We start from the raw sequence: 13,764 nt of genomic DNA, 5'->3' as shown, positions 1-13,764 counted from the left end.
TATTCAACCCACCTCACTCATCCCAAATGGGTGGTGCATGGGAGTGGATGATTGGCATTGCACGTTGTATCCTCGACTGCAAGCTCCTCAAAGGTGGATCTTCACACCTTACACAGTCCTGACAACACTGATTACCAAGGTCACTGCTGTGATGAATGCCAGGCATCTCATCCCAGTATCTTCAGACCCAGAATCACCCCTCATCCTCACTCCAGCTATGCTCTTGACCCAGAAGACTGGCGTCCCCCCTCCTCCACCAGCCAAGTTTGGGGAAGTAGGACTCTACAAGCAAGAGTGGAAGCAGGTACAAAGTCTAGCGGACACCTTTTGGAACAGGTGGCGGCAGGAGTATCTCTGCATGCTGCACAGCCGACGCAAGTGGCAGGACAAGAGGCCAGATCTTAAAGAAGGGGATGTTGTCTTAATGAAGGACAGTCAGGATAAAATAAATGAATGGCCTATGGCCATCAGTGTGAAGACCCTTCCCAGCTGGGACGGGATGGTGAGGAAAGTCAACGTGAGAGTTGTCAAGGAGGGAACTACTTCTCTCGGCCTATCTCCGAAGTGGTTTTTCTTCTTTCTTCAGAAGACCTCAGTGGTCAGAGTTAGGTTTATGTGGGATTGTTAAAGACCCCAGGCAGGGAGTGTTTTGGACCTGTTAGTTGTTTAGCACCCCCTAGTGTCAGTTTAAGTGCAGCAGTGTAGAATTTACCTGTTTGTGTCATGTGACAGGAAGCAGTTTCCGAAGTCAAGCAATGTGTAAGATGTGCAAGTGTGACAGAGTAGTTACAGTCCTACTTTATAAGCTTTGTAAGACGCAATGTCTAAGTACATTTGTTTATTAGCACAAGATAAAAGTTTGTCACAATTTTCATGTTTCTGTAAAAGTTGAAGAATTGAGTTAGCTGTTAACAACTTTGCATTAGCTTCAGTGCTATTTCTCCCCAGGGACACCTAGCTTAGCAATATCAAGAATACAGTTGCATTCTAGTAACTTTATTTTATATTTGAATCTAGATTGAGTACTCATTCCTCATTTAGTGCAGTTAATGTGTAAGCTATTCTGTGCTCTATACTACTGTAACTAAAAACATGTACTTTCGTGTTTGTTGCCGTTCCACACTGTGATTCAATTAAACTTTCAAAACTGCACCCTGCTTCTCAGAGTTATTTGAATGAGTGTTTAGCTAACTGGATAGCTGGATAAGGGCTACTGTACATTTAGCGAGTCCAGTATAATGACATTATAGACGATTCTGTGCTTCCAACTTTGTGGCAACAGTTTGGGGAAGGCCCTTTCCTCTTTCAGCATGACAATGCACCCATGCACAAAGCGATGTCCATACAGAAATTGTTTGTCAAGATCGGTGTGGAAGAACTTGACTGGCCTGCACAGAACCCTGAACTCAACCCCATCAAACACCTTTGGGATGAATTGGAACACCGACTGAGAGCCAGGCCTAACTGCCCAACCTCACTAATGCCCAACCTCACTAATGCTCTCAGTGCCCAACCTCACTAATGCTCTTTTGGCTGAATGGAAGCTGAATGGAAGCAAGTCCCTGCAGCATTGTTCCAACATCTAGTGGAAAGCCTTCCCAGAAGAGTGGAAGCTGTTATAGCAGCAAAGGGGGAGGGGGGGGACCAACTCCATATTAATGCCTATGATTTTGGAATGAGATGTTGAACGAGCAGGTGTACACATACTTTTGGTCATGTAGTGGATATATGAAACACAGGCAAATCACGTTTTTGACTGCACTGAGCCTTTAATATGACATACCACAAGAGTAACAACTTTTCTGGGAGATTCTCAACAAAGCCTAGAGACCCGGGTTCGATTCCAGGCTGTATCACAACCGGCCGTGATAGTGAGTCCCATAGGGCGGCGAACAATTGGCCCAGCGTCGTCCGGGTTAGGGTTTGGCCGAGGTAGACCGCCATTGTAAATAAGAATTTGTTCTTAACTGACTTGCCTAGTTAAATAAAAAAATAAAAACATTGATATGAGGTCCTTAGTTCTTGGGTTGTGATGACATTTGATTGTAGCGACATTACCCAATACCTGGTAACCTTGTCAAGAGGCTCAGATCTATTGGTATAACAGTGAGGGGCTTGAGATAGAAGTGCGAAGGAAGGGTGTAGTGACCTTAACCTAAGAGCAACCTCATTAAGAGGTCCGGAATTTGTCATAACAGCTAAGGTATTGGGTTGACATTGGACTGGGATTTAAGAGATCGGGAACTTGTCATAAAAGCTAAGGTATTGGGTTGACATTGGACTGGGATTTAAGAGGTCCGGAACTTGTCATAACAGCTAAGGTATTGGGTTGACATTGGACAGGGATTAAAGTCCTGGTTAGGGCTGTCCCTGAATTCACTGCAGTGTCGGAATTCCTAGCGGTACGTCAGTAGTTGAAATCGCCAGCAGCAGGAATTATTTTTTAAGCAGGAAATCCTACGGATTTAAATCAGAAACATGATTGTTTGGCTTAGCAGCTTTACATTGTTTTGAATAAGAAAAGGGCTCTTTAGCTCAAAGATTGGCAGGAAAACTCAAAATTCATAATAATTCATTCATATTATGATGTTGGAATCTTTATTAAAAATGGTATAAACTGCAAGTTTACTCATAAAAAGCATCATCTTCTCAAGCTCATTGTCATGTATGTCAAGTGTATAGTACTTCATTATAAAAAAGAAACGTGGTATCTCCCACCTCATGGCTGTCTAATCAGAAACCAGTTGTTTACTCACAATATTATCTTGTGGCTAAGTGCAGGCTTTGAACGTGGTTAAAAAATTGTAAAAATTTAAATTTAAAAATAAAAAAAACTGTTGGAATTTTTCAGCTGAAAAGAACAATTCTTTGCAAGTTCTCAGTTTGGTTTGAATAAGGTCATTACTTCACTAAAAGTATGCAAAGAAAGTCAAGAAACCAAATACCAATTGATGTTTGAAAGGTGAAAAGCTTCTGGAACCATTAGTATTGCCAAGGTTTAACATCACCATATGATTGAAATGAATAAATAAATAAGTCATAACAGAAAATTAGACATATACCCATTATAATTATTCACTTGTAAGGAGACAATAAGAACATATGTAACTTCTAATAGCAAACAAATGGCACCACATGCTAGGTGACAGCTAGCCGCAGTGCAAGATGGAACTGTCTGGCTCAAGAAGGCCATGTGTTTATAAGGAATACTGTACATAGTGTATATAGCACCAAACCATAGGCCAAGATCACATTATGAGCATACTAAACATAATTCATGTTTTCAACAATACCTATTTGCTCTTGTAGCTCAAAGACACAACCAAAGATAAACCTGTGAAAGACAAGGTAAATTAGTCCCCAATCACACATTGAGCTTTTGTGCAATCGTCCTTGTTTACAAATGTAAAAAATAAAAAGACAGTTGGAAACAATTCCCAAGACTGTCTCTATAGCAAAAAATATATACTTTAACTATACATATTTTCTTTCAAAAAGATGTAAATGTTGTGCTGCTCTGAATTCATGTAGTGTAATAGGGACAATAATTTAAACCAAAAAGAGTACATATTGAAATACAAACAAAGTAAAGATAATAAATAAGTATGGTGAACTTGAGAAACCGTTAACCTCTAAGATAAAAAAAATGGCATTGCATGGAGATCACTCAGTTTCCATACAGAGGAAGGTATGTAGATACTGTATGTTCACACATACAAGACAAAAAGTCAGAGGCACAAGTTGAACCAAACAGTTGAGTTTTAAGTCTGTAAGCTATGAGCCGACAATGATCTCCATAATGTGGTCAAGTTCATTGAGATCGGTTCTACAGCTGGAGTTGGGGCCGTGGGAGGAGGCCATGCTGTCCAGAAGGTTGTAAGGCCCCATCTTGGGGGTGCTCTGAATGCCTGTGAGCATGGTGTCCAAGTCATAATACGAGGCATCAACGGCTGAGAACAGCTCCTCTAGTGCCGGGTCTGACCCAGGGGTGCCATTTTTGATCTCGAATGTCCCAAACACCTGCCCCATCACCGTTTTAGCCCCCTCCTCAACCTCCGAACCGGAGTCTTTGATGACCCGGTCCTCTACCGCCGCCATTCTCAGTTCTGCCCTGTCCCAGCAGTGGTCGATGGTCCCCAAGAGGGCCGGGGTCCCGTCGCTAACTGTCACAGAACAGAGAGCCTCGTCCGTTACCACTTCTTCCTCGCGGCAACTATTGTAGGCCATCACCGAGTAGAGCTTGGGCCCACCGCCCTGCTGCTCCAGCGCCGATGACCGACACGAAACCTCGGTGGCCACCAGGTGGTCAGATGGGCCAGAGCCGCCGAAGGCCTCAGTGACCAACTGCCAGCTACCGTCATGGGTCATCTCCTCCTGGATATGGCGCACCGTGTTGGCAATGAGCACCGAGCGGCACATGTTGGGCTCCACCAGCATGTGGCACAGCTGCAGCTTGATCAGAGACATGTCCAGCAGGGACTGGCGCTGCCGACTGTACAACACCGCCTTGTTGTCCGTCGCCGTGTCCACACTGTCAGAGAACTTGCGTTTGGTGCCCTTGGAGTACATGTTGGCCCTGTGGGTGGAGCCAAATAGGACTTTGGTTAGAACATATAAAGCTTTTTAACAAGTAGCCTTTTCCATTCACTTGTTTAGCATGGTAAGCTTAGTATTTCAGTGTTTTATATTGTTCTGTAAAGATGTCAAAAGTCCTATTTACTTATTATAAGATTTCTTAATAAAACATACTAGAATATCAAGCTTTCAAAAGGTTGTAATGACAATTTGCTAATGCTAGAAATGAAATGTACAACCTGAGTGCACCTGAAAATCAAAGATATTATGAATAATGTACTTGTGTTCATTTACTTTGCTTCACCTTTCCTACGTGTACAGACAGGCACATACACGAGGTGGCTTCCTCTTTTGCTCATCGCTTCAGTACGTTACTGAACAACTTCGCTCTCAAAACTCTTAGCGACATTCTAGTTAAAAATATATATATTTCTCGCTGATATGAAAGGTCCTTATGCTTCCAAAACCGTACCGCAAGCGACACGTCTTAATGTTCAGATTGAGCATTGGGGATCTTAACAAAACTCCCCTGTAAAGACGAAGCCTTCGCCCAATGACTCCTATGAGTAATCTAATGGAACTGAGAGTTATGATCAAGGGGTATTGAACAACTGCTTCTGTTCTTAACTCTCTTTCAGGTCTTTTCAGACAGACTTGGAAGGTGCCAGCTAAGTGGAACATCCAACTTAGATCACCACACTGATCAAAAATATATAATTTGCTACCAGAATTCTTGTGATTGGATCACACTCTAGCTCTCCAGTCTTGAAACAGATAAATGTATGTTTACAGACAAAGAGTTATATCAACTAAAAAAAACAGTTAAATATCAAGAGCATATTCCAACCAATGTCAGTAATGGTAAATAATTTTCAAAAGTACAAACTGTATCCCTAAAATAAATACATGCAGACTTGTTTCAGCCATTTGCAATAAAGGCAAAACATGAAGATGTGGAAATTGGACCTTTGTCAATTCAAGCATAGTGCCTTCAATAGAAAAAAATAACCCACTCCTGATGCAAGCATTAGTAATATTAACCCAAAATATCACACCGAGTACAAATAAAATGGCAGACACGGACTGAAAATGGCTAAACAGCACTTTGTACATACATCCAGAACTGAGACGAGTGTTGGACACTTGCCTACAGCCACGGCAGCCAGCCAACCAGAGCTGCAGGAGCCTAAAAGTGACAAACATGCAACTAGAGCAGGGACAACACATGACAGTTCCAGCATGTCAATGCACATTACATCCAATGTCACTGGGTGACCCCGTGTGTGTGCAGAGGGGGGAGGGGAATATGCACTAGAACTCAGCTACTGGGACCAGGTGCTGAGGAACTATGAAAGGCTAATAATAATGCCCGCTTTACCTCCTCAATGCCAAGTTGTTTGTGTCACATCGCATTGGGTTAGAACCTAGTGTGGTTGTTTGAGCTTCAGGAAGAGGGAAGGGCAGTATGCATCATTTTGTACACCAAACCAACAAACTGTTAGTTGCAGGCAAAAACTAAGAACCACATGCGTAATGCAAAAAAATATATAACGTTGAAGGGTGGAATTGTTATGCAAATTATAGGATTTGTTTGATAGTCACAAAGATCACAGGAGAAAATCTTAATTAACAACCATTAGCTATAAGGATAACACATAACACTGAAGGGGGGAGGGGTCAGTCAAGGTTGAGATGAAGGCATGGGAGATTAGCCTACCTGACACAAGAGCGACATCCCAGCACAGAAGAGACATTGACCAGAATGCAAGCCGACACATCCTCTGCAGCGTGACTAAAAACTACACCACGTGTCAGGGGACACACAGCAGCAGCTATTTCACTTCCTTGCCCATTTGCAGTCATTTGAGAAAGTTACATTGTTTTTAGGGCAAAGTGGAAGTGACTTACTGAAAGTGGAATGACATTTATGTTTCAAAAAAATAAGTTGCATCTATGTACTTATTTCGCACACCTCAAATCGTGAAGCAATTTATGAGCATTTTCCAGGGTGAATAAACTCCCAGCTGCCTCTTGTATGGCAAATCGCAACAAAAAATCTTTACAGGACAAATGATGTTCAAATTGCCTACAGTGGATTGGATTTATTTGAATACTTCATCTTTGTACACGGCATTGCAGTAACAAACCTCTTGGACAGTTGAGTTTCCGGTGTTTGCTTTGACAGTGACATTAAACTCCAAGAGGGCCTTAATAGATTGATGGGCTTTTTTTTCCTTATAAAAATGTCAACTTTAAAAGAAAAAAATAACTGCCAAATAAAATAAACATCTTCCCTTTTGGCCACATATTATCCCTTAAAAGAAATGTTACAGTTTAGTAGCTGCAGTCAACTGCGGTATTTTGGACACAGTAATTGCAGAAAAACTGCAATTCTATTACCTCCACTCTCATTTATGAATCATTATTTTACTGCTTTGTTTCCCCTTCTCTCTTATTTTTATTAACAAATATCAACAAACAAAAGAGGAATAGTCACATGCAAACAAGCATTCAAACAAACTATTTACATTGCCAGGAATCCTAAACAAACAAATCATATTCATTAATAATACAAGTTTTAATTGCCTTTTTGTTTTTCATTTTAGTTAAAGTGGTGCCATATTGTTTAAACTAATTTATAAAGTGAAAAAAGTTAGGTTTTGAATTAGACCATTTGCATTTGTGAATATGAAATGTACCTAGTATTATTAGCAGTTGAATGAAATATACTACATCTTTATCTATGTCAGAATTTCTGAAATAAATCATTATATCAAAACCATTAAATTGCACAACCGGTCCTGATTTCTTTGTAACAAAATTCTGTATGTCAATCCAAAACATTCTACTATAAATACAGGCAAAAAACAAATGCAAAATGGTCTCCTTCTCCAGTCCACAGAAATCACAGTTATATTCAATATTCAGCTTGAATCTTTCCAAAACATGTTTTACAGGATAAATTCTATGTAACATTTTAAATGAAACTTCCTTTACTTTGTTACTGATACAATATTTGTTAGCAATTTTCCATGCTTTCCCCCATTGTATATCACCATAGATATTTGACCAAAATAATCTTGCTGAGGGAATTGTAGTATCACAAACAATATTCCTAACCTGTTTATTACTACATTTATCTTTGATGTTAATATTGCCAATTAATATATTTTAAATGTAAATCTATGTTACTTACATCAACCAAAGAGGAATTTAAAAGAGATATACAACCCCCCTTGGAATCGCATCAAAAACAATCGCATATTCTTTCGGGGTTATTGGAATTTTTAATTTATCAAGAAATTCCCCATATGAGAGTAGATATCCATCCTTATTCAGTAACTGACCAACCAAAATAATTTTATTCTCAAACCAGTTATGAAAAAAGAGGAATAGTCACATGAAAAAAAGAGACTTCTTTTTAAATCGTATATCTCTGTTGTTCCATAAAAAGTATCTGCGAGGGGAAAAATTGTGTTTATACACTAACATCCAAGCAAAAATTTCCCGCTTATGGAATTTGGACAACTTTACTGGGATTTTATCAATATCAAAATTACATTGAAGCAAAAAAATTCTAAACCACCAACAGAGTCAAATAAATACTTAGGGAAGACATTCCAAATACTGTTCTGGTTCTTAACATACTTCAGAATCCAATTTATTGTAAAAGTATTATTTGGAGTATTGATATCTAAAACCTCAAGACCTCCTTGTTCTTGGGTATTAGTGAGAATATCTTTTCGTAGATAGTGAGGCTTGTTCCTCCAAATAAAATGATAAAGAATCATTATTTTACTGCTATGTTAGAACGTAGCCAGAGCTCTTCGTCATCTGGCCAGTAATGGCAGCATTGTGACCACGTCAGTACGTGGAGCGAAGGGAGGAGTTATGATGGCTTGTTAGAAATAGCGGTATGTGTAGGTTATTCAACACTTCGACAATGTAAGAGGCCTGGAGGGTGGCAAGGTGGGAATTTGAAAAACGTTACAAGAAAACACTGAAGATGAGCTACTGGGTTTTAGAATTTACATCCACTGGTGTAGAGGTCAAATTATCCCTTACGAAAAAAGATTGCAGTCGGAGTGCAGTATCACTGCAGTATGCGGCAAATACTGTGTCAGTTTTTTTTTTTACAGTATAACATAAATTACTATAAGACAACAAAACTTGGTCCACCACGATAAATTACATAACATCATGTTGTTTGTGTTGTCCTCTTTAACTTACTTTTTAGACACGAACATAAAAACCTAGAGGGAAACGGAAGCCATTTTGAATTGACAATCTAACGTTACTCTTGCTAACTTCTGGTCGCCAAAGGCGCTAACAAGTAGTTTTAAAATGTATCCTGATAGACCACGTCTGGATGTAACCCATCAAAGTGTTGATTTATTACCAGTCTACTTACTGGTAACAGAGGTTACAATGTAACAAATATCTAATGGAAAGTTCAGCATTAAATACCTCTCGTGAACTTCATGATAACTTACGTTCGAAATCGACCGCGCATTTCAAACACTTTCGGGGGACTTTTATTTTTAAAGAGCAAACTGACCATTTAAAACTCGTTACACTCAACACACATGACGTAATGCCTATTTCAACGTATTGGGCTTACCTTTACAAAATCTGTTTTTTAGGCCGAGGGTTAATGTGCTCTTCGTGAATGAACAAATTAAAGGCACAGATTGCAGTCGAAGCACTGCTGCTTGGCGTAACGGGCAGAAGGGTGTCGTGAGCGGACACATAGGTCTTGATCGACAGGCCGTCTGTTGAAATGGGGGAAAACATGAACAAAAGCCACACTGAAGAAACAGGAGATGCCACACTAGTATTCTGCCAGCAGCACAAATGATGACGTCAAGTTTGTATGGTAATGAAGAAACCTTCAAAATAAAAGACCGCATTTCAAAACATTTCAATGTGCATAACTCGAAGACATTGAATTTTGGCAACTTTTATTGTGCCAACAACAAAAGGCAATAGGTTATTTAAGTAAACAAATATGTTTTTCACATTTATTTTAACAGAGAAGTCATACTGAGACTAGGATCTCTTTTACAGATGAGCCCTGCATAAATACTTGAAACACATACAATATACAAAATTACAAAACACTAAGAAAAACAGGCACATTTATCAACATAGAGATCATTACTCTGAACTGACCAAGGGGGACAAGATCATCTAATAATCTGTAAATTGTTCCACATAAAGGGGGTAAAAAAACTAAAAGCAGGTTTATCCATCTCTGTGGAGACCGAAGGGGCCTCCAATGTTATCCAAGTCTGAGACCGGGTTTGGAAATTTGTCAGTCTAAATTAAATTAATGATGATAGACACAAGTTTCTGCATGAGTGCTTTGTAGATAAACACAATAAAATGCTGTTTTCTTCTTACATACAAAGAGGCCCGCCAAAATCACTTTTTGATACAAAGCACAAGGGTGAGTTATTTTACCATCACCGTATAAACCTAAGGGCACAATGGAAAACATCATCTAGTGGTTTAAGTGTAGATGCTGCTGCATGCATACAGATGGTGGCGATTTTAGCATGTTAATCAATATTGGTGGCGCAAACAATGTTTTTTGGGGGGATGCAAAGCCACAACACAACACTAAACAATACATTCATTGCACTATAACGGTGACAATCGGTGCCCACAAACGGTGCCCACAAACATAAAGCTGTCCCAACAATAGAGCTTTCGATTCAGCACCATGAAATTAATCCCTACCACCGCTACACCTGGCTATTAGCGGAGCTTTGTCTGGCAGCGAAACAGTTCATTTAGCCTCATTTACTGCCTTTTTAAAAAACATAGCGGATATGGCTGACTTGCTTAAACAAATGTGGTTTCTACTGACAATTGAGATGTACAAACTATGGCATAAGGGAACGACGAGCGCATAAGAGGCAATCCATAATTTCGATTAAGACATTCATGAGTGAGCTAGGATGGACGTAGTCAATATAACTATTTGTTCAGCACTTTTGAAATGTACAGAGACAGAATTCAGAACATGGGCTGTTCTTACAGTATTCTCCATGTACACCAAGTCAGAACCATAGGATAAATAAAGGGGGCATGTAAGCAGACAATGAAAGCTCTTACAATATTCAATGATGATTGTAAGAGGCTATAGGCTACATGTGCATCAGGCTATAGGCTACATGTGCACCATCAAGTCAGAACAGTAGACTAAGTTATGAGGGAGGAAAGGGACCAAATTATTAGGGTGAGGCACATGGGCTACTAACAGCTTACTAAACAACATACACTTAGTATTATTTTCTTGGCTACAGTATACATATCTCCCTGGCATATTACATCATTTATGCAGCAGCATACAATACATTTTTGGTCTCACCTTGTTGTGCTGTGCTCAGTTGAAGAGGAAGGTGGCGCAGTGATCCTTCTTGTGGGCTCTAGAAAGAGGCCCGAAATCCCAACTTAGAATTCCGAGTTGGATGACCGTTCAAAATAATTTTCCATATTTTCCCAGTCGGAGCTTGTCTTGAACTCACTGAAGTCTGAGATTTCCCAGTTTCCCAGTTTTTTGGCACATGGCGTTACTCCCTTTTTCGTGATATCCAATTGGTAGTTACAATCTTATCTCATTGCTGCAACTCCCCTATGGAGTCGGCGAAGGTCGCACTACTTCTTGACACACTGCTCGCCGGAAGCCAATGTGCGGCTGGCTGGAAACACTGTTGAACTGACGAGCAGGGTCAGCTAGCTTTTGCAGTGACGTAGTGTCCCTCAGTGACAGAAAACTGAGCCAATCACGGCGCAACTAGAGAACATTATCAACACCTGTATTTTCAGCTGGCTGCCCCACCACAATAGAAAGCACTGAGCTAGGCTGAAACACCAGCATTTTGGAGCTGCCATACTCAAGAAAACAAAAAAGAGACCATGTTCGTATGCGGCTTTATTATCACAATGATTTTTTTTGGTACATTGTTTGCAAACTGATATGTGACATGTATTAATGCCAAAATAACATGCAAAACAGGCACTTTTTAAAAATATATTTTTGCTCTGCCCCACCTGCCCTTAATGACACGTCACCACTGCATATGGATAATATCCACATAATCTAAAATAGACATAAATTTGTCCTGGAAAAATTCCTATCTATTAACAAAAGTCAGACATACTTTGTTTCTCTAAAAGAAACCAACCTTGAACTTCAACTTCTTCACCAGCTCAGTGACATGGTTTTTAAATGACAGTTTGTCATCAAGCCAGATACCAAGATATTTGTAGGAAGGAACTCGCTCAATTTGTGTACCATTCAAACTAGTCATTAAAAATCCATTTAAATCTGGGTTATGGGATGTAAAAAGCATGCATTTTGTTTTGTTTGCATTTAGCACTAACTTTAGATCCAGTAGTGACCTCTGCAGTGCTAGAAAATCAGACTTCAAATGGGAAAAGGCTTGGTCAACCGATAGAGCAATGGAACACAAATCTGCATGCAATTTTTTTTTTTTACAGCATTACCAATGGTCTTTATATAGATTGTAAACAGTAATGGTCCAAGTAGTGAACCTTGGGGCACCGCTTTATGCAACTCATGGAACTCAGATTTGACCCCATCTACCGTGATGGCCTGAGTTCTGTCATTGAGATAATTATGAAACAATTGGCAAGCATCAGTATCCAACCCTATCAGGACAGCTTATTCAACAGAATAACATGGTCTACAGTACCCTATCAGGACAGCTTATTCAACAGAATAACATGGTCTACAGTACCCTATCAGGACAGCTTATTCAGCAGAATAACATGGTCTACAGTACCCTATCAGGACAACTTTTTCAACAGAATAACATGGTCTACAGTACCCTATCAGGACAGCTTATTCAGCAGAATAACATGGTCTACAGTACCCTATCAGGACAGCTTATTCAACAGAATAACATGGTCTACAGTACCCTATCAGGACAGCTTATTCAACAGATAACATGGTCTACAGTACCCTATCAGGACAGCTTATTCAACATAATAACATTGTCTACAGTATCAAAAGCTTTCGACAAGTCTACAAACATGGCAGCATAATTATTTATATAATTTAAGGCATTTGCAATATCATTTACCAAAATACACTTTATGACACTGTCATGAAGCATTATGACCTTCCTATGTCGCTTTACTTGGACTAAGACAATACACTTTATGACACTGTCTAGAAGCATTATGACTATCATAATCATATAAGCCAGATAGGCCTATCACGTACAAGCCCTTATATCAGTCATCAGTCAAAAAGAGGGTGTCTTGTCCTGCTCCTGAAATTTGCTCCTGCATTCATCCCAGTTATCAGCAACTGCGGTAGGTGCATGTCTGACATCAATGTGTGCACAATTACAATGATTATTTAATATGGTCAATAAAAAAAGGTTTTGGGGGGTTTGACGCTCTTCTCGAGGTGTCGAAACCAGCCATAAAATAACTACTATTGTAGGTTTTGTGGGGTTTTACACTCTTGTGTAGGTGTCATAACCAGCCATAAAATTGCTTAATATACACTATATACAGTGCCTTTGGAAAGTATTCAGACCCCTTGACTTTTTCCACATTTTGTTATGTTACAGACTAAAGAAAAACAGGTTATGAGAAATTTTTGCAAATGTATTAAAAGTAAAAAACAGAAATACCTTATTTACATAAGTGTTCAGACCCTCTGTATTGAGACTCGAAATTGAGCTCAGGTGCATCCTGTTTCCATTGATCATCCTTGAGATGTTTTTACAACTTGATTGGAGTCCACCTGTGGTAAATTCAATTGATTGGACATGATTTGGAAAGGCACACACCTGTCTATGTAAGGTCCCACAGTTGACAGTGCATGTCGGAGCAAAATCCAAGCCATGAGGTCTAAGGAATTGTCCGTAGAGCTTCAAGACAGGATTGTGTTGAGGCACAGATCTGGGGAAGGTTACCAAAAAATTTCTGCAGCATTGAAGGTCCCCAAAAACACAGTGGCCTTCATCATTCTTAAATGGAAGAAGTTTGGAACCATCAAGACTCTTCCTAGAGCTGACCGCCCGGCCAAACTGAGCAATAGAGGGAGAAGAGCCTTGGTCAGGGAGGTGATCAAGAACCCGATGGTCACTCTGACAGAGCTCCAGAGTTCCACTGTAGAGATGGGAGAACCTTCTAGAAGGATAA

General features: G+C 39.8%; 1 protein-coding gene across 3 annotated transcripts; it reads right to left on the bottom strand.

The window, feature by feature from the left end:
- Positions 1 to 2,571: 2,571 nt before the first annotated feature.
- On the bottom strand, positions 2,572 to 9,431 carry LOC115195301 (cell division cycle-associated protein 4-like). Of its 3 annotated transcripts, none has more exons than XM_029755086.1 (2): positions 9,197 to 9,431; positions 2,572 to 4,576 (listed from the first exon to the last, which is right to left on the bottom strand). In XM_029755086.1, the coding sequence occupies exon 2, from the start codon at positions 4,567 to 4,569 to the stop codon at positions 3,775 to 3,777; it is 795 nt and encodes a 264-aa protein (XP_029610946.1). In that variant the 5' UTR covers positions 4,570 to 4,576; positions 9,197 to 9,431; the 3' UTR covers positions 2,572 to 3,774. The 3 variants fall into 3 exon arrangements, with proteins under 3 accessions (XP_029610946.1, XP_029610935.1, XP_029610942.1); XM_029755075.1 differs by lacking the exon at positions 9,197 to 9,431 and adding an exon at positions 6,293 to 7,337; XM_029755082.1 differs by lacking the exon at positions 9,197 to 9,431 and adding an exon at positions 5,691 to 6,389.
- Positions 9,432 to 13,764: the final 4,333 nt, after the last annotated feature.

The sequence above is a fragment of the Salmo trutta genome, chromosome 1, assembly GCF_901001165.1.
Source record: "Salmo trutta chromosome 1, fSalTru1.1, whole genome shotgun sequence".
NCBI lineage: Eukaryota > Metazoa > Chordata > Actinopteri > Salmoniformes > Salmonidae > Salmo > Salmo trutta.
The sequence above is the reverse complement of the archived record's forward strand: the minus strand, read 5'-3'. Positions and strand labels throughout refer to the sequence as shown.

Excerpts from the sequence above, each read along its gene's own strand:
- LOC115195301 (XM_029755075.1), bottom strand. The coding sequence starts at position 6,438 with ATGACTGCAAATGGGCAAGGAAGTGAAATAGCTGCTGCTGTGTGTCCC. Across the intron at positions 4,577-6,292 it reads GGATGTCGCTCTTGTGTCAG|GGCCAACATGTACTCCAAGG; the intron begins GTAGGCTAATCT and ends CTCCACCCACAG.